Source organism: Pleurodeles waltl, chromosome 5 (assembly GCF_031143425.1).
Source record: "Pleurodeles waltl isolate 20211129_DDA chromosome 5, aPleWal1.hap1.20221129, whole genome shotgun sequence".
Lineage (NCBI taxonomy): Eukaryota > Metazoa > Chordata > Amphibia > Caudata > Salamandridae > Pleurodeles > Pleurodeles waltl.
The window spans coordinates 112,215,981-112,237,159 of NC_090444.1; the positions used below are offsets into that span (position 1 = coordinate 112,215,981).

General features: G+C 43.0%; 1 protein-coding gene across 11 annotated transcripts in view; it reads right to left on the reverse strand.

Annotated features, from left to right (window-relative positions):
- PTK2B (protein tyrosine kinase 2 beta) overlaps nucleotides 1-21,179 on the reverse strand; it is a 382,496-nt gene that overhangs the window by 121,184 nt on the left and 240,133 nt on the right. For all 11 annotated transcript variants that reach the window (XM_069233734.1, XM_069233744.1, XM_069233739.1 and 8 more), the window contains 2 exons: nucleotides 12,880-13,118; nucleotides 7,465-7,643 (listed from right to left, as the gene is read on the reverse strand). In XM_069233734.1, the coding sequence (XP_069089835.1) occupies nucleotides 7,465-7,643; nucleotides 12,880-13,077 (377 nt within the window). In that variant the 5' untranslated portion in view covers nucleotides 13,078-13,118. The remainder of the gene's footprint in view (nucleotides 1-7,464; nucleotides 7,644-12,879; nucleotides 13,119-21,179) is intronic.

A 21,179-nucleotide genomic window follows, 5' to 3' on the forward strand; every position in this document is an offset into this window, starting at 1 on the left:
CCCTGGATACCCTCTCGGATGATTAGTGTGCTATACAAATCAATATAACATAACATAACTCCAACCCACAAATAACCCATTATCTTCTTAAAACAACATGCCAACAAAACCCATCTACCTCACTCACTCAGCCATCCATACAGCTGTCTATATGTCTGTTTATTTTATCTTACCATCAATCACATCACACAATCCATCCACTAACACATCAAGTGTATATTAAACTTGTACTGACTCTTGAAATGGAATTGCAACCCCATACCGATTTGGTATTTGAAACAGGCGTATTGTGGGCATCACTTCTAAATACCCAATTGGTATGTGATTTATCAATGTTTTGCACCCGTAATCGGATTGCAAAACATTAAAAGTTACCAAATTCCGAGTTGGGGAGGTAAACCGTTTGGCAAAAAGAAGGGTAGCCTGGCTACCTCTTCCTCTTTGTGAATGCAAAAAACGTTTGCTGGAGAGTAGGCTGTGTTCTAAGCTGGGATGGAGGCAGTGTGCCACCACCCCCTTTTCTGTTTGAAAAGGCTCTCTCGAGCTACTGAGCTTACGAGCTTGTGTTGATGCATCTGTGAACACTTTGGGCAACATTTCTAGCATCCCCAAAACAGCCTGTGGCTTTCTACTGAGGAAGATGTGAATCCAGAAACACGTGTCTAGAGTACACAGCACAGGCTGCAACAATGGTGAAAAATTAAAGAGTACTTTAAGTGTTATCATGCACTACGTTAACCATGATGCACTGGGGTAAATTGAGTCCTGAGATGTGAGGCAGTATGCACCCACTCACCTTCTGTTGTTCATGAGTTTAGAAGGATTACAACCCACTCTGAATCGGAATTTTAGGAACCAACCTAATAGTACATAAGATAGTTCTAAAATTCCATACTGGTAGGAAAAAACGGATTGTAAATTTTTACCAGTTTTTTTTGTGACTATTATATAATAAATCTGGGACCAGATATTCTAAGAATTAATTCACAAAAAGTGGTTGAAAATTGCTCATTGACTTTTTTTGTGAATCGATTCTGATTTTGTGACCCACTTATGTACTATTAGGCCAATTTGCAAAATCACCATGCGGAGTGGGTGGCAATTCGATCTACCTCATTACTGTTCAAGAGGTAGGTCACAAATTGTGATTCACTCCATTCTGATTCTATCACAGGGATGGTGCTCTGTTGGGGTCAGCAGACCACCATGTCTGTAATCGCATTTAAATGTGGTAATATTTTTTTCATGCAGCCCATTTTCCAGAAAGAGTGAAGATAAATAAAATATATCTTTTTTAAAAGTTTAAGAATTGGCAGTGCTGCCCAGGGCCCCTGGATCACTAAATAATTCACTGGGCAATTTTAAATGTTCCATATTTATTCAACAGGACTGATGATATCAGTCTAACTGTGCACTGTGGAAAGTTTTAGGTTTTTCACGAACTGTCCATTTTAAACATCATTCTGTTTCCCAGTCCCTGCTGTAACCTCAAATGATGCTGGTCGAGGCCATCTAATAGTGACAAATACTGCAGACAGTCCCCAAAGCACTGCATTTAAATAAGAACATGTTATTTTTGGACTACCACCAGTGGTGTGGCCGTGGCTCACCACCAGGGCACAGCGGGTGAACAGCGGTCAGGTTGGGGTACTGATGTGCTCCCTAGACCGGTTGTGAGGGTTAAAAGAAATGTTCGCTTATGCACATCTTTGTGGCAAGTGGACAGGCTGCACTGCTTAAGAATATAAACAGTATTGTGTTTTACATACCCCTCTCTCCACTGAGATGCAAGAAGTGGTCTTTGTGCACTTGCATACGTGCGAAAAGTGGATAATGTGGACCATTACTTCTTTAAATACAGGTAAAATCTCTTGCAAATGCAAAAAAACAAAAAGTCATTAAATGGCAAAGCCAGTAGGCCTGGATTTCACAAATGCTGTTCATATGTGTTGCCTGATTTTCTAATCGCATTGAAGCTTATTTTATTAGCTTTGCCAGTGCTGTAAAATCTAAACAAAGGATTGCTTTCTGAACAGAATGCATGTAGGAGCTAAAAAGTTAAATATGACAGACAGTGTGATGATTGAGTGTACTTTCCAAATGTAATACTGTCCCTCATGCATTCCAACAGGAAGGGGAATGATGCACGAAACAGCCAACAGCAAGAGGCGAGAGAGTAGCACTCCTTTGGGTGCAGCTAAAGCCCAGTCAGTTTATATTTTAAAGAATTGATAACAATATGTTTTCAGACATCTGTGCTGTCCAGCCAGACCTAGATATGTCATGAAGCGTGGCTGCAATTGATTCGCCATTAATTCATTCACACAAATGAGCAAAATCTCACTAATGAGGGTCAGTGCTTTTGTCATGGAACATCTGTAGACACACAAGTTGTATTGTGGCAATATGAAGAGGGGGGGGTGGTAGAGATTCCTAATCTGGTTGCTTTAAAGAGAGGCACTGAGTTAACTGTTCTTTTCAAAAGGACACATTTAAACCTCCATTACAAAAAGTTCCTTAAATCGGCATATTCAGTTATAAGCCATACCTATTGACTTTGATAATGCATGTTCTTTGCTAGTACTGGCGCAGCTCTAACCCTTACAAACCTACCAAAGGGACCTTGTCCTTTCATCTGTTTTGACCACATAAGCTCTTGGTAACAAGAAGTGACCTCTGACATAATGGAATTGAAAAGCATCCTGTGACATTTTTGGTGCTTAAACTAACTAGAACAGTTTGGCCTGGCCATTTTGTGACATAATTGGGCACAGCTTTGTTTAGAGAGAGCTTACCATTGGTGAAATGTAGGATATTAATTGGACTGAGAGTTTAATAGTTCTGGATTATGAAGACCATTGGGAAAAAAAGGAGACCTGTTATTGTGCGAGCCAATGTTTCTGTGGGCTGAACTTGGGTGCCAAGGTTAGAACAGCCAATACACCAACATACCCTGGCACTATTGTGGTACTCTATTTCATACTTTACCTGTAACTTGCTGTAGGGTCCCATGTGCCTGTACCTCTGTGTGTCTAGTAGCCATGAATGTCCCAGGAAAATAGAATATCTGAAACTGAAGCACACACTTATCCCTGTGCCTTTTTAAGTACAGGATAAATGAGACATTTGGTATTTAATACTCTCTGCATAAGTGATCTGAAGTTGCTACTTTAAAATCTCAGCTCAGCTGGCAGCCAGCAGCATTTGGAAGCCGAGACTTAGAGATGAAATAAATCTGAAAAATTCAATACACCAGAGAAAAAAATGATCTCCTCTCCACCTCGTCCATCCAAACTGACATCAACCTGCTGGGTGACTGCAACCTCCCAAACAACACAAGCTCAAAAAAAACAAGACCCACTTCAGACTCATTGACACACTCAACATGGTTCAGCAAGCCACACAACCAACACACTCTAAAGGCCACATACTCAACCTTTTCTTCTCAGCATCACCAGAAAATCCAATATAAACCACCAGTACACCAGGAATGGAGCATCCAGTTTGCTGTCCATGCGCAATCTCCTACCAAATATCAAGGTCAATCCAAAAGAGAAGAACAGACCTTCAGCTCTTTCAAAGACTTCCCCAGAGACAACCTAATGTCTGAACTCATCTAACCCTATCGAGTCCAAATTCAAATCTGATGCTAAAACTCTCTCAAACAACTTCAACACTTTTTTGGGAAACTATGTGAAAATCCATGCCTCAATTAAAACACGCATGTGCAAGCCAAATCCTCCAGCACGCTGCTATGCTAAAGACCTTGCTGACAACAAATGATCCAAACTCAAAATGGAGTGTTGTAACATATAGTCCACCAACTCAACAGAGGAGACAGATTTGAAAGTATCTATACAACTTGCTGTTGCACATTCCGAAAGGATAATACAGCATGATAATTGAACCCATGGAATGCATCTAGAAGAAATAGGAAAAGAAATGTGCAAGGAGTAGAGAAAACCTGTAGGAACTGAGTACGTGAGAATCAAGGAACTGTAAAACAACACTTTCTTCTGTCAAGTCACAAAAGGTTTATCCAATGATTATAATAACAAAAAAAAAAAAATTTTCAGAGAAATACTTTCAGCCGATTCTCTTTTGGTCAACAAGTATCTTGTTCCTTCTAAGCTGCACTTCATGCATCACATCAACATTTATACATTTTCAGCCAACACGTGTTTCACAGCGTACATGCTGCTTCTTCAGGGCTCATTTCAAAACTCAAAATGGAGTGTTGTAACAAATAGTTCTCTAGCCAGTGATGAGGGTAAGGAATTTTGGTTTAGAGCCCATAAGTATCATGTCTAGCTTGGCCAGAAATTAGCTACGGTACGGTGAGAAAACAACAGGATCATAAACATTCAATATAAGTTGCCAATGTTGGACTACAGGCTCTGATAGCTTCTAAAGATTATATGATTGATATATCCCCTTCTAGTCTTAGGAGGCAAGGTGCTAGAAATGCAGACGGAACAAGTTGTCCAATCGACACAATAGAGGACTACATTACCCAGGAATCCCTCCATGACGTATGTGAATGAAGTCATGGAGGCATACAGAGGTGATGTTGGGGGAGCGACAACTGAGTTAAAATCCCCCGTGCCAGGCAACTATGAGCAGGAGCGGCAGCACTGTGGAGGGACCCTGAGCAGGTGTGACAAGAGGAGGACCCGCTTTGACGAAATGAGCCGGGGGTGGGGCGGGCCTTATCAGTGGACGCTTGGGGATGAGCAGCTACAGCAGCATGTCCCATCGGCAAACAACTCCCTTTCTGGAGTCCAACAAAATCGATTTTGGGCTCAGATGCTAAATGTTTGTTTGTGTGACTTATGGAAGGTGGCAGTATGTAGCTGCGTGAGTGCTGAGAGTACGGGAATGTGGAACTGATGAGTATTCCATTTAAAACGATTTCGCTGACACCACAACACTATGATATGATTGTATGGTGTGATTTTTGTGAAAATGAGAAAAATACCATTACAGCCAAGTCTGTGCTTACTCAAAATAAGGTGATATGAATAGAGGCCTCAGGGGGGCATGATTAAAAAAGCGTGAACTTATAAAGTTTAAGTCTTTTCTGAGATAAGGCTAAAGGATAGTGGATGCGTGTGTAATTCTTTCGAGGACAATCTAGCTGATTTCCCATGTAGTATCCATAACCTGCAAAAAATATCCAAGTAAAGGCTGACATTGAAGTACCTGTTATTCTGTCTTGTTGCTATATTTTCTGACTAATACAGTATAGTGTGTGACAATAAGTGGGACTCCACCCCCTAGTGACTGATGGGGCCTTGTCCTGACAATTGCATGGTAAGACACGCTGTATATAAAGTTTTTTAAGTTACAACTGTGTTTTCACTCCTTTAGCTTGACACCACTTTGGATCACATTTATACACAGAGTGCAGAGTGTAGTGTAACACGATTTCTAGTGGTTTTTGGTTCACAGGATGTGTCTTTGAGTCAGAATTTATGGGTATAATCTTAATTAATTAGATTTATTTTTCCTTTCTGCTGATACATGACCCTAGGAGACGCCTAGAGGAGCAGGTAGGAATTAGTCTTACCTAGTTGCATGTATGATAACACGACATGAAACAGACAGTAGGAAACCAGACTTAGACTTTTTGCCCTGAGGAAGCCCACAGGACTTCCTGGAGAAATAATCTTTCCCAAGTGAGTACTTGTGAAAAGGCTGAAACATGTTGGCATTCGTATAAAACAGTGATTATGGTGTACTGGTTCATTGAGACCAGGTGTCACACCACTGACTTGTGATCCCTACCTCATGCCATCACCAATAAAGTATTATCTTTAGACAGGCACTAAGGTATTTTATTTATCTTCCTCAACCCTGGTTCTTACTGACCAGAACATAAATTATTCGGATCTCCCTGTCCCGGTAGGAGCAGGTTTTCCTGTGGGGCTACGGTTGAGACCGCCTAAACCAGTACCATCTTTGTTTGGCGGGTTGGGCTGGCCAAATGATGAAGCAATCCACTGTTAGGTGGGTGACGCTTTTCCATCCATAGAAGGATATTTTTTTGTTGGGGACTGAGAAACGCAAGGGTTATGAACTAGCAGTAATATTTGCCTTGGTAAATATGAACCCTCTCCACTTTGTGATTTTGTAAATCAGGTCTCATTTTTATCCACTCCCTCTAAAGCACAACATATTTTTGCCCTCAGCAATTCTGGTTCAAAATATAGGAAACATTTCCAATGCTGAAATCAAACCTCTTCCTCTAATACAGAAGACACTACACTCATTCAACCTGGCACTTCCACTACAAGGCAGCTGGCAATGGTGTTAAATTCTCATTGAGATGCTTTCAGCACCCACAAGACAGGTGTAATGCTAGTCTGGCATTGCTGTTTTACGCCAGGGTAGTACACCTCTTCATGCTGCTATTTGCAACATTTCCTAACTGACCCTTCCAAGCAATAAAATTATTAGTTCCCAAACTCTAGCATCACCCCAGTTGTACAATGGAGAGAAGATTAAAGTCCATTCATTATATTAGCAATACATTGCCTTTCCCCTTGTGATTACTATTTCAGCCTTCCTTTCTACAGACTGTCAACTAGTAAATTGAGCACCATAACCAATGTTACTAATTTGCTCATTTACGTCTATGTTGTGGCTATTTATAAGTTCTAACATTGGGTGAGCCGGGACAAGGTTCCTTTTTGCTACCCCATTTGATTGTGCGCAAGGCTCAAACTGATGTGACTGCAACCCGGAATTATCACTCTGTGTGGTCCACAGTCTTCCCTCTCCCTTTGGAGAGCTATATAAGCTGATATATATATATATATATATATATATATGTTTTTAAGCAAAAATGTATATTGAACATTTTAAATCTGTCTGTAGATATGAAGGAATTTAAAATTGGTGGCTACAAATTAAGTTGGTATTCTTAGCTTGATTTGTGACAGCAGTACAAGTACACCAAACACAATTCAGTATGAAAAATTGGTGGCCTTAATTGAAGCACTGGTGTGTGCTGACAAAAACAAAGCATGTTTTAGGAATACAAAAAGTCAAAGTTATAAGCTAGACTTAAGAATGTTGCTTCTTTTATTAGACATAAAACCACATTTTGAAAAGCTCCACCCTTCACATTAAAATTGTATTTTCGATTTTTGAGTACTTTTTGTGAATTAAATATTTTATAATGTGTAAATTTGTTTGATGTATACTTGTTTCTTTATTTTTGTGTATTGTTTTATGTTTCAAACTGCAGAAATTGCTTTATTAGGAATCCCCACCTTCCGGAAGTGATTATTAAGGGCTCAACAGAAATCAAAAGGTTAAGAACTGCTGATCTAGAGGTCTGGTTCATTTAATATTCATTACCAATGTCTCCATATTACACAGTCTGACATGTATCAACCAGTTGCAGATTTGATTGATGAACAGCTCCAGAAGAAGATGTATGATTTGATTACACTGTACCTCCACTCCGCCTCGACATGCAGGTACTCATACTTCTCCTGGACTTCCCCCACCGTAAGGTCCGGGTGCAGCCAGTGGATCTCGTCAGACTTCAAATGTTTCAGGCGGAGCCCATAGCATTCAGTGTGCTGGATATCTGGCCCAATTCTCCCACTTGATAGAATGGAGCTAATAATTTCCTGAAACAGACAAGTTTTCAGATATGTAATTTTAATCATAGCAATCAAAACACAATAGGCTTTACATTGACTGATAGAGCTGCAAAATTACCCGATTGACGAAATGGCTTTATTCAGTCTTAAACACTGAAAATTGATGTGGGTAATATTCTGACTACAGCTACAGAAGGAGTCCAATGAGTGTTGCTCCTGCAAAAGCTGCCATTTTTTATCCTAAAGATACAGCATTCAAAATAGCCACCATGCATGCACATGCACCCAAACAGACATTTTGGATTTTGCTTGTTGTACACAGTACAAAGAGTCATTGGTAAACCAAGTAGCTCTGTGCCTTCTTATTACAGATAAAACCAACTGGTATTGGTGTGACCATATTTATTTAAACCACTGTGAAGGCCCTTTGCTGGATTTAATTTTTTTGTTAGAAGAGAGCAGTAAGCTAGTGAGAAGATTATTCAAGGAAGTAGGTCAAAAATGAGAAGAAGAATCTTCTGCCCTAATTACATTGACAAGGGGGCGGGGCAGCCAGTGTTTTAAATTTCCTTGGTCTCTTTCAAATTGTACTTTTGGCCCCTCTTGCCTCAGTAATTCATCACAAACAAAACATCATCATGGTGAGCCCATCCTGCAGGACAGGTGACAGGCTGTGATTTGCTAAGGCTTCAGTGTTCTCATCCCTGGATAGCAACATGAGAAAATGTTGTGTTCAACTTCAAACTCACATTATTGATTGCTGTCTCTTTAAAAAACTTTTTTCTGTTGACATCCTAGATAATCATTTGACGTTTCAGTTTAAAAAGCTGGTACATATGTCCAATTAGTGACATACTAAGGGACTAAACAGCACAAAAGGCGAAGAAGGGCAAATTTACTCCATTTGCAGTGGTTGTTCAGTGGAGTGCAGTGGTGCCATTTTTGGAGCGCATCACTTTTAAACCAAAATGTTTGTAGCTCCTACACATATCAACAACAACTTGCCTGACACAAAACCCCATTCTAGAAAATGCCCTGTTCAGAATTTATATGATGAAATTAAACTATTGATACCTGCTATTACAGTGACTGTAGACTTTGATAAAGGTCTGCATTACAGTAGGAGCAGAAAACAAAGTTGCATGGAAGAAAGTAGTGCCAGTGTGCTTTAATCCCAGAGACATAGTGTGACACTCAATGGAGACCCCACAATTCATGCCCTTGTGAACCTTGGACAATGGGTCCTATTATGGTTGTTTTTTCTAACTTTGTCTCCTGCCGAGGCCTTTTCTTCACTCCTCTGTGAGAACCTCTATCTGCCTGAAAAGAAGAAGTCCAGCACAGTCTTCCTACCTTCCCAGTGTATGCGCCTGAACTGAATCCTGCTGGCTTAACCACAAGACCACACCTCAAGCAAGGAAACTTATAGCACCGGAATTTTATAATGCTGATGGTGAGGATGTATGCACATTTAGTAGCAGAAGAAAAACTGGTTGAGCTCAAATTGGGATCAGTAGCAACCGTGATAGGAGGAAAAGCCGGCTCATACAGGGACTCATCCTGATACACCTTAAGGACCTGATTACAAGTGTGCAGGATGTAAGGATAGGGAACGTGCACTATGAAATACCAACAATGGTCCACTTTTCTGGCTCAAACAAAGCCTAGACACGGAAACTCCTGTGGTCTATTGCTTTACCCAGAGCATTCCTGCTATTTAGATGACATCAGTGTTGCTCAAGAGGTTCCTTATCCTCTGGGGCTGGCTGTTTCAGTCTACTACTTTTTTAGGCCTATTGCATCAAACACAAAATAATGCTGTTTTTTGCTATAGCAATATCATAGGCTACAATGTAAAATGGCTGCTTACATAACTCTGGTCATCACAATAAAACAACTTTTATTTTTAGGATTTACTTTCAGACAAAATGAACCGTTTTCCCTTTGCTACATGCATATGGCACTGTGTCACAGAAAATGGCCCAAATATTGTTTATGCCCTTAGACAACTTTACAGAGACCAAGGGCCTCATTAGGGTTTTAGCGTTCTGTTAAGCAGACCGCCGAAGCCGCTTCAGTTAACAGACCGCCATATTACGAGTTCTGTTTGGACTTCCGCCCACCTATGGGCAAAAGTCCGACTCCGTCAGCCTGGCCGACGTAGATGAAGAGGCGGTTCCACCACCAGCACGATAAGTAATAAGGTGTGGCGGAGTCCTGTCGCTGGTCCTGAGCTGGTGGTGGAATACGCCATGACCCATCCCCCCCTGGACGACCACCTCACTGGAAAAGGTACATTAATCGTCAAAAGGGGGGGGGGGGGGTGTTGGGTGCATGTGTGTGGTGTGTGCGTGTATGTGTGCCTAAATGGGTGTGCGTGGAGGCTGTATGTGTCTGCATGTATGCTGAGGGGAGGGGTTGTGTCGGGGTGCGAGTGCGTGTGTTTGGATGCAGAGGGGTGGGGGTATCTGAGTGTATGTATGTGTGCTAATGGGTGGTGTCTGAGTGCGTCTTTGTGAGCGAGCGAGTGGGGTTGTTTGGATGTATACGTTCGGTTGGGGGGGTATGCATGTATGTGCAGGGGAGGGGGTGCCGGCGTGTAAGTGAGTAGGTGTGTGTATTGGGATGCATGTGAGTGGTGGTGCATGTGTGCAAGTCTGCGAGTGAGTGGGGTGTCTGTGTGTAAGTGTGCGGATGAGGGGGGTTGTGTGGAAGTGTGCGGATGAGGGTGTGTATGTGCAAGTGTGTGTATGCAGACGGGGGAGTGTGTGAATGTATGAGTGCGTTGAGGGGGTGGGCAAGAATGCGGAGGTGTGTGTGGATGTGAATGATTGTGGAGGAGGGGTGCGTATGTGTGAGTGCGAGGGGGGGTGTATGTCAGTGTGAGAGCGGGTGGGGGTGTTTGTATGGCTATGTGTGGTTGGGTGGGGGTGGAGTTTGCAAGTGTGTGGACGGGTGGGTGGGGGCATGGAGGTATGTGGACGGGTGAGGGGACATGGAGGTTTGGGGACATGTGTGCATGTGTGTGCTGGTGACATGATTGGGGATTCCTGTCGACGGATGCATGACCGCCAGGGTTTTCGTGGCGGGGTGACTGCCACAGAAAGCCTTGCGGCCTGCTGCCTTGTAATCTGGCTGGCAGGCAGAGGTCTGCCACCGCCCTGAAGGAGCTCACTGGCGGGCCAGGCAGCATTGTGGCAGTTTAGCTTCAACCAAACCCCACAACTTGTAATCCGGCGGTCTTTACCTCCAGGCCCACTGTGGTGCGACCACCACCTCCACCACAGCGGTACACCGACCGCCAAAACCATAATGAGGCCCCAAATGTCTTATTTCGCACATGTTCTCAACTCAGTTTGATGCTGTGCTATCTTTTCAAGGAGTTAAAGAAATATATAACATTTGATCTGACCAAAAAATGTTGCTTCGTTTAGGGGCGGTTAAATCGCTGATGTCTTTTTCAGGCCTTTGAAATCAAGCTATTTGTTTCAGATCATGATGATAAAGTCATCCATGCAAGCCTAGTAGATAAAGTATCAACTTGCTCCTATGGTGGCCTTAAGATGCCGTCAACATAGATGAAGTTGGTGTCCTTCTAATGCTTTGCAGCTAAAAACGGTAGAACAGTCTAGACTCTGTCCTTCCCATCCAAATGTCTATTATTATGAATCTCAGGGGTGCATCCCATTCCTTATTCTGTATGTGAAATGCTGCAAATTGCACTGGTCTTGTTAACAGAGCCAGCTATTTCTGTATCTAGTAATTATGTTGAATCTCATTGTCTGCTGAAGCCTTTTTGAATTTCAGAACATTGCTGTGTATTTGTGTTATTTATCTCAGTACTCAACAACAGCTGCATAGAACAGAAATAGAAATTGGCCATTCGTTTTTTAAAACAGTTGATTCTTAGCTTTTCAGAGCTGAGGTTTCTCTGCATAATCAATGGAAGCCTTGCGTTCTTGTATATTTTGTAATTTGTTAAGTCTCTTGACAATCCAGGATGCCTGCAGAGCCACCCCTCATTCATATAAACAGACAGCTAGAACTCTTTACAACCCAAACACAAGCTCCCTGCAAAAATGTATGCAAATCTACATCCACCGACTATCCCATCTTCAGGTGATTATTCAATGCCCACACTTTCAAGATCTGCCTGAATTCTGGGATCCTGCACCTCTATGATAGTTTGTGAATTATCCTATGTTGTCTAAACATTGACATTTGTACATGGCTTGTTCCCCAACCTATCACTACATGCAACACTCCACCTAGCTTAGTATACAGCCAAGAGTATAGTATGATACTTACTCTTCCACAGACACTTCACCTCTGCAGCTGTCAGAGCAAGTACTTCAACTCATATAAGTAAACACCTAATCAAACAATCTAACTGTATTAGGGGCTCCCTGTTGCCTTAAGTGCAGCAAATCCCTGAGACTTTACACACCACTCTTAAAAAATGAAACCTCTGAAATGGAAGTACCCCAGAATCTGAAACAAAACACATACACCCCACCACCCCCAGCCGCTATCAGGACCAACTCCTCCTCTATCACTCCCAATTAAGAATTGAAAGGCCTTCTCTTCCAGAAAAGCATGGTCCTGGGTGGAGTGTATCATTAAAACTATCCTCATGCATGAAGACTTTTGCTTCTCTCTTCCTCAAACTATTCATGTCACATTTGCTTGCAGGTTTAACGAATTTAATAATTGTTACAAATTTTCCCCTTGTGTCAAATACTGAATTAAATGTGACTGAAACCTTGTACCTACCCCTTAAATATTTCCCTGTTGCTTATCTTCTGCTATTTATTTTGCTTGAATCACATCTTGCGCCAACTTAGTATGCAGACTTTGTGTCATGTTTTTATTGGCAATGGGCATTTTGCTGCCTGAACTACAGCACCTAATTAATAGGTGCTGCCTTTCGAGCTGGTGAAATGCCTGTGGGCATCGTGGCGAGGGGAGTCAGGCTACGGGGAATGGGACCCCGCTCCTTTCCCCCTAGAAAAAAACCCAGCAATCAGCCTGGGAACAAAGACCAACATCTAGAGTGTGTCTCCTGCAATGAAATGTCCACAAGTCCACCAACTTCTGTCAACATATTGTTTTTGTAAATTACTATTCTCATGTGATGCCATCAGCTGCCATGTGGGGCCACATAAATCTTCAAATAAATACATTCAGACATTTCACTGTTCTCCAGCATGAGTAGAAGTGAATGTGACATACTACTGCAGGACAACATCCAGACTGCACTTACCTTTATCTCTGTTTGGATGCTACACTTGACCAGTTTAAAGTTCTTTCCCAAGAAGGAGTTGTTACTGTGGAAACAAACTTTGAGGATTCGCACATCATCCTTGTTGGTATCGTCATCCACCAAAGGCTCAGAGGGCTCTTCTTCCTTTCTAAATGAAAGACCCCTCAATCGGGAGAGAGTGGACGGGTTCAAGGACATCCTTAGATGTGGAGGTCTACTAAGACTGGAGCATCACTCACCTGTGAGATGGAGAAAAAATCCTTTAGCATTCCACAGATATAAAAAAATAAGACACAACCTCATACAATGTTATAATTTCCCTAGAGATACAGGAGCAGACAAAAAAGGCACTACAACATTTGCCAAACATAAATTAACATTTCACTGGTTGGTTCACGAGGATTTGATGATCACAATAAATTAAATTAATGATAAGTGAATGCACAATGGACTATGAAACAATTTCTATTTCCTTTTGTTATATGTGAATGTGTTTGCCTAGATAGCCTCAATTTCTGGTATGAAGCCAGTTCTCATGAATCCAACAGTGGACTACCGCACACTATCACATTACATGGATTCATCTATGATACACCCAAATATCTCTTCCCAAATGATTTACTTTAGCCCCAAAGCGTACCAGGAATTTCCACAGTCAAATATTCTACTATAAGGAATTGTGAGAACTGGTACCCAAAACAAAAATCCTTGATTATTGACAGGGAACAGAGATGCTGTTTGTGCTCTCAGTGATTTCAATTAGTGGGTAGGTGTCATCCTCCCAGCTATACTCTAACCTATCAAGTGCACATTAACTGAGGGTATTCTCTGAGTGCTGATTGGTGTTTTAGGAATGGACTACAACTTCCAAGGCAGTCCACAAGACTGACGACAAATCAGTTCTCGTTGTGGTGATCCAAAATGCAAGTTGTTAGATCCTCATCACATTTTGAAAAGAAAGGCATGATTGACAATCCTTTGCTGGTCAATTGAGTCCATTCCATTATGCGTGGCGTCCATTGGGTGTAGTTTGAAGCAAACTACATGGGAGAGATGCCATGCATACTGATTTATTTACTAGGCTCAGTCTGAAGGTTTACTGAAATGCTCTGAAATACTAAAAGTCATGGACTCTCCTAGCTCTGTTCATTTGTGATTAAGACTATTGTGATTTTCTCCATTAATTGATACTGGGTCTTAGTTATATTTCCTAAAAACATGGTTGTCCTGAGGATGGACTTGGGGCATTTGCACAATGGAGACTGAAACTGCCACCCCAAGTCCTACTTCCTCCAAGTACAACTAGTGGATTTTTTAAAGACTAATCTCTGATTTCTTTATTATTTGAACGTGATTTTCAAGATTAATGTCATTAGGAAACTGTATGATTTGTACCCTTTCAAACCATATCTATTGAATACAATTAAGTTTTCTCTAATGTTTCACTAGTATGCACCTCTACCTTCCTCATTTTTGAGAATACTACTTTGTTATGTTGTCAGCTTTTGAGACAAGCAGTTGTAGCAGAATATTCAGAATATTTCCCTTATCAGGGTTGTGGATTCCTATAGCTTAACACCCAGGACATATTGTTTGGTGTTGAGGACAACAAGTTTTCATGTTTATTTTGTCCTTGGGACAAGTAGACCCAAGCCACTGCAGCACAAATCCTTTAGTTGCCAGTTTACAGGGAAGGGATCTGTCTGTAGTTGAGGTAATATTTGTGTCCCTATATTAATGACGTTCAAACTTGTATTTATGGTTCATTAATGCAAAGACGTTATGATTAGGGTGAGCCCTATGAATAAAAGTTGTAAACTTGGACTCCACCACTGACAGTGGTTTCAGTAAAAAAAAATGTGTGCACACACATTTGAAAAGTTCAACATTATAAGGCTACATATAATGTTCCCAGAATGCTCTCCGATAGGATGCAGATGTTTAAAGAAGCTTGTAAGCAGTTCTGATGATTCTACGCTTTCAAAATAAAATGTTCAGAAAAGAAATGTAACTAGGGGAAAAAAACACTGCTAACTTTCTGTGAAGCTTTAGGTACCACTTGTTTGAAGTACCATTTAGTAAATGCTGATGCGGGCTAGTATTTCCAAAAGAAATTCATAATGGAAAATCAATGGAAAACATGAAAATAAACATGCATTGGCAAAGCCAACTGATCTGAAATTGGTGGTTAGCCTTTTGGTTTTGTCAATGCGTGTCTTGTTTTGATATGGCTTTTGTAAAACTTTATTGTTGTGGGAGCTGCCAGGCCCTCACCATTGTAACAAACTGTGGAATAAAGCAAATTATTTTTGGTCTCAAAAAGCACACATAGCCACTGTAGTTCCCGGCAGTGAACAAAACTACTTTGTGTGCCAGTATGCTCCTTGTGAAAGAGCAGAAAGCTATCACTCATAGTAAAGTCAGCCATCAGAGGGATAGAGAGAGAAATAGAATTTTAATTTAAAAAAAAGGTCTTGGTTAACGCCAGACCTAATAAGGGGGACAATTCTTAAAGGAAGTCACACAATGTCTTTGCATTAGTGCGGATTTATGGCTTTCATGCTTTCACAAGAATTTACAAAAGTAGACAAGAAAATCGTACTCCTAGAAAATATTTGTGAACTGTATTTTAGTGCGAACAAATATGAATGTGTAGATTTGCTCATGCGAAAATCTGTTGAGCGTTTACAAGTACACTTTCCCTCCAACCACTTTTTTCCTAACCCTGGAAGAACTTCTACTTCTGCCGTTGTCAGGAGTAAATTTCCAACCTTTCTCAGTATGGGAAAAGTTTAGAGAAGAGCTGGTGAAAACCCTTAAAATATGCAACTTAGTAGATTTGCTCAGACTCAAAGGCATTCCAACCCTGGAACTGTTGCTTACTGCTTCCACCTGCCCCAACATGTAGATCTGTTGAAAGGCAGCAAAATAAGGAAATTGCTAGTATTCAAGCCGCAGCATAGTATTAGCCCTGGCATAATCAAATAAACTATTATCAGCACTCTTATATAATACGATTGCTGCCATAACTTGCAGCAGCACTACATGGCACCAAAGGGACAAGTAGTTTTTTTATTTTTTAAAGGACAAGTGGTTTTATGAAGAAACCTGTCCCATGGACAAGTGGATATTTTATTTATTTATTAAATTCCACACCATTGCCTTATACAAGTGATTCCCTTGTCAGCTGGTTACCTTTCAACATAGTCCGTGGTCCTGGTTACGGGGGTCTATTGGGTTGCCTTGTTTTCTAAATGAATTTAAAAATGGAGCATTCTAATTGGCTCAGGGAGCTTTATCTCCTTTGGACCATCTCGCTCCTGCGGGAGTCAGACTCCTGCAAGAGAGAGAGTTCTCTTAAACAAAATAGTATAAGGGGCAGGGTAGGGACACCCTGGCCCATTACACCCCTCTGGGTTCAAAAACTAAAATAAATTGACAAAAAATGCAGCGATCCCGCAAGACTCTTGCAGGATAAAAAAAAATGACAACTGGGGTCAAAATTTGTGAAAATGGGGGTGGAGGCCATGCAGCCCTTCTTCCTGAGCCTTAAAAGGCCCCGGGGAGCCCACCCCTGGGACTGATTACTTGAAGGGAGGGGCACCGCGCAGCAGACCCATAGTTTCACCATGCAACTCACTACATGAACAAGTATCAATATATGTGGACCAATACTTATCCCCGGAAAACATTAAGCTTCTCTATAAAAAACACAAGCGATTTGTTCAGAGTACTGACCAATACAACCTGGAATACAGAGTACCTGCTCATAACAATTGATGTAGTGGCATTATATACCTCCATTCAACATACAGTGGGCCTGCAGAAATGTGCATATTGTTTCAAACAAAGAAATATTGGTGAACTTCAATATTGCCAAGTGCTACTGCAAATGATAGAAATATGGTTAAACAACATTTTTTGTTTGTTTATTAAACACTTTTTTGCCAGCAGTCCGGAACTGCCATGGGTATTTTCTTTTCACCAAGTTATACAAATAAAACAATAGGCTGGGGGGAGAAGGACACTGCATGGGAACAACAGAATGAACAGTATCTAAACAAGATCATTTTATGGTCACAATATATTGACAACCTATTCATTACATGGCATGGAACACAGCAAGAATTTATGGAATATTACAACATTTTAAACAACAATGATATAGGTTTGAGAATCACTTGAACAACCAGTAGCGAGAAAATAGATTTTCTAAATGTCACAATATATATATTTTATATATATAGATATATATGGGATAATATGATTGAAATTACACCATATAGAAAACCCATGCCCACCAACAGCATACTGTATGCAGAGAGATTCCCAGTTTCCATCCCAAACCTCTACTAAATAGCATTCCATACGAAGAATTATTGATAATGAGAAGGATCTGTTCCAATGACAATGCTTTAGCCAGAGAATGTGGCACAGTCTCATCAACAGGGGCTACAAATAAAATGATGTCAAAAAAGGACTACAGAGGATGAAAAATAAGACACAAATGGAAACAAATCACAAAAAGACTACTCAATTCCACACAAACGGAAGGCAATTCAGTGAGATTACTAATAGACTACAGCAAAAAGAGTTACAACATTATGATAATTTTTAAGAGGTGTTGGCATTTAATAAAAAATGATGCAGATATAGGAAACAATGTTGGTGACAAACCGGAAGTGACTTACAAAAAACATCCTCTCTGAAGGACTTACTAGTGAGAAGTCACTTCTCTAGGATAACAAAGACAAACTGGCTTGACAATTTACAAAAGGGATTTGTTAAGTGTCAGAGTTGCAAAGCCTGCAAGACTGGAAAAAATATGAAGCTTCTAGTGGACAGTAACCAACCGATACCATAAAACATCATATAACTTGACAATCCAAATTTGTAGTATACATATTTGAATGTGTGAGTTGAAATATGGTGTAAGTACTATGTGCACATTAAAAAAAGGCACCCTGGAACATATCAGAGCAGTACAAACAAAGAACACAAGATTTGTTGGAGCCAAACATCAATTGAATAATCATGACAACAACTGGAAAGCACTGAGAGATTATGGAATTGATATGGCAATTAAACATGAAAGAGGAGATAGAGTAAAACAACTGAGACAACTGAAATCACGTTACATCATCAGACTCAGAACAAAACAACCCTTGGGGCTCTAAAATGATGAAGAACCATCTGTACATTTATGAAAGACCAGCCTGGAGTTTTTTCTAGAGTATAATACCAACCAACCATATTAACAGTAATAACCAGAGATCCGAATCAGTTAACTGGAACCATGGCCACTGAGGCCTAGATTTGATAGTGTACAACTGAAACAATGGCCCCAAGGCCTAATTTGTTAGTCAACACTTAGGCCCTCATTACAATCCCGGTGGTCGGTGTTAAAGCGGCGGTAACACCGCCAACAGACCAGCGGTAAATAAAATGGAATCATGACCACGGCGGAAACCGCCAACACAGACAGCCACTTTAACACTCCGACCACCACGGCGGTAGCAACAAACAACGCAGCGTTAACTGCCAACAGCCAGGCGGAAGACAAGCTTCCGCCCACTGTATTACAAAAGGCCTATCCGCCACCTTTTTCGGGGTGGTATCAACGCCATCAAAAGCACGGCGGAAACAGTGTTCTGAAGGGAAACGACTCACCTCTTGACACTCAAGGAAGAACCAGGATGCCATGGAGCCCGAGCTGCAGGTCATCCCCATGCTGGAGTATCTGCTCATACACCAGGAGCACCAACGCAGGGGACGATGACCACGTTGAGTACTGCACCTAGCACACAGGGGAGGAGGGGAGGAAAAAGAGAGTGACACACACACACGCAACACGCAAAACCTCCACCCTTACCCCAAACACCATACACACAAACATGTGCAACAACATTACATATACACTCTGTAACTCTCAGGAATAACGCAAGGACAAAAGGAATGGAGTCAAATTAGTGTAATATTAGAAATAGTTAGAAAAACAATATTTACAATATATACAACATATACAAAAAGGCGGACAATGCCCACTCAAAATGTCCGTGGCCCACTGGGTCAAAACACATAGGTCAAGCCCACACTTGACTCCTGCCTCAATACGGAGAGAACACTGCAGGGGCATCAGGTTGAAAACACACAGGCACCTCAGGGGGACGGGGAAGGGGGGGCACCTCAGCCGGAAGATGGGACAACGCCACTGCTCCTGGAGGGGGCTCTATGCCCACTGCTTGGTCCAGGGGAGTGCAAAGCCACAGTCTCTAAAGTGGGTGGTTTGCCCACTGCTTGGTCCTGGGGACTGCAAAGCCACAGTCTCTCAAGTGGGTGGCTTCTCCACTGGTTCTGGAGGGGGCCTTGTGCCCAGTCTGCTTCATCCTGCCAAGGAGAGGGTGAGTGGATGTCTTCTTCCACTGGTTCTGGAGGGGGCTTTGTGCACAGTCAGCTTCATCCTGCCAAGGATAGGGTCAGTGGATGCCTTCTTCCACTGGTTCTGGAGGGGACTTTGTGCCCAGTCTGCTTCATCCTGCCAAGGATAGGGTGAGTGGATGCCTTCTTCCACTGGTTCTGGAGGGGGCTTTGTACCCAGTGATGCAGCACATGGGGAGTGCAAGGTCACAGTCACTCACCTGTGTGTCAGACCCACACGATGTTTTGTGGCCAGGATGCATGACATACCATGGAGGCAGGACTACAGTCCATCCACCGGCGGGGACGGCTGTACAGTTGTTGCAGTGGTGCTGGTGGCGGTGCTGGCAGTGGTGGGGGAGGCTCCAGCCATTCCCCTGCAGCCTCGGATGGCTGCCCACTGGGGTTGCTGCTGCTGGCAGTGGTGCTGCTTGCGGTGATGCAGGTGGCGGTGCTTGCGGCGGTGCAGGTGTCGGTGCTGCCAGTGGTGGGGGGAGGCTCCAGCCCTTCCCCTGCAGCCTCGGACAGCAGAAGTGTCCTGGCTGGTGTTCTGTGCCCCTTCCTGCCCTTGGCAGATGGTGGTGCCTCCTTGCTTCTGCCAGCTGGAGTCTTTGCCTTGGCCTTCCTGGCTAGTTGTGCCTCCTCCTTGCTGGATGCTGTCCCTTTTTGCCCTTGCCAGGTGGCGGAACCTTCTTGGCCTTGGCAGGTGTTGGTGGCACACTTGCTGGGCTGACGGGTGCCTCCTTAGAGCCTCTCAGCTGCAGAAACCACAGCGGACGTGGACTTGGTGGCTGAGGTGCTGGACTGGGTTCTGGCCACCCTAGCCCGAGGTGAAGGACGGTGGGGGGTAGGGAAGAGGTCAATGTTGGCCAGAAAAAGCTTCTTAGGGACACTGTGCCAGGAAGAGGGTGTCAGTTTGGGAGTGGAGAAAGAGGGAGTGCTTGTAGGATGTGTCAGTCTGCTGTGTTTGGGTGCAGGTGCATGGGCTGGATTCTGTTGTGAGGTGGATGGCTGTTGGGTGGGTGTGTGCTTGCGTTTGGGTACTTTGGGAGGGGGGGGTCACAGACACAGTGGGAGAGGACACAGGGGATGTGTGCATGGATGTAGGGGTGGTGACTGCCAGTGAGGTGCGTCTAGTGATAGGCGTGCTGGTGATGGAGGTAGTAGATGATGATGTAGTGCATGCAGGTGTGAGTGGAGACGCTACTGGGAGGGAGGTGGATGAGGAGGAGGAGGGGGACACAGTGGAGGCAGTGGATGTTGGTGTGTCTGCATGGGTATGGTGCTTGTGTGAGTGCCTGTGAGATGAAGTGATGTGCTTGTGTTTGCCTGAGCCACTTCTGTGTGTTGACTTGGGTGAATGCTGGTCTGAAGGTGTGCTTGGGATAGGTTGGGGTTGAGGGGATTGGAACTGGGTAGAGGAAGTTGGAGGAGGGAGGCTGGAGACAGGGACAATGGCTGCCATCAGTGCAGAGGCCAGAGCCTGAAATGCTCTCTGTTGGGCCACCACACCAGAGTGAATGCCCTCCAGGTATGCATTTGTTTGTTGCAAATGCCTTTCGACACCCTGGATGGCATTCAGTATGGTTGACTGCCCAACAGTAAGGGATCTCAGGAGATCAATAGCCTCCTCACTGAGGGCAGCAGGGCTGACCTGGGCAGGACCTGAGGTGCCTGGGGCGAAGGAGATGCCCACCCTCCTGGGTGAGCGGGCATGGGAAACACGCTGAGGGGCTGCTGGGAGGGTGGTGCTGGTACGGGGGTGGCATGTTGTTGGGGTGGGCACAGAGGTGCCGCCAGGGCGCTTCCTTCGGAGGAGGAGTCGCTGTCTGTAGTGTCCCCTCCTGTCTCCGTCGTGGTGCCCCCCTCGCCCTCCGTTCCAC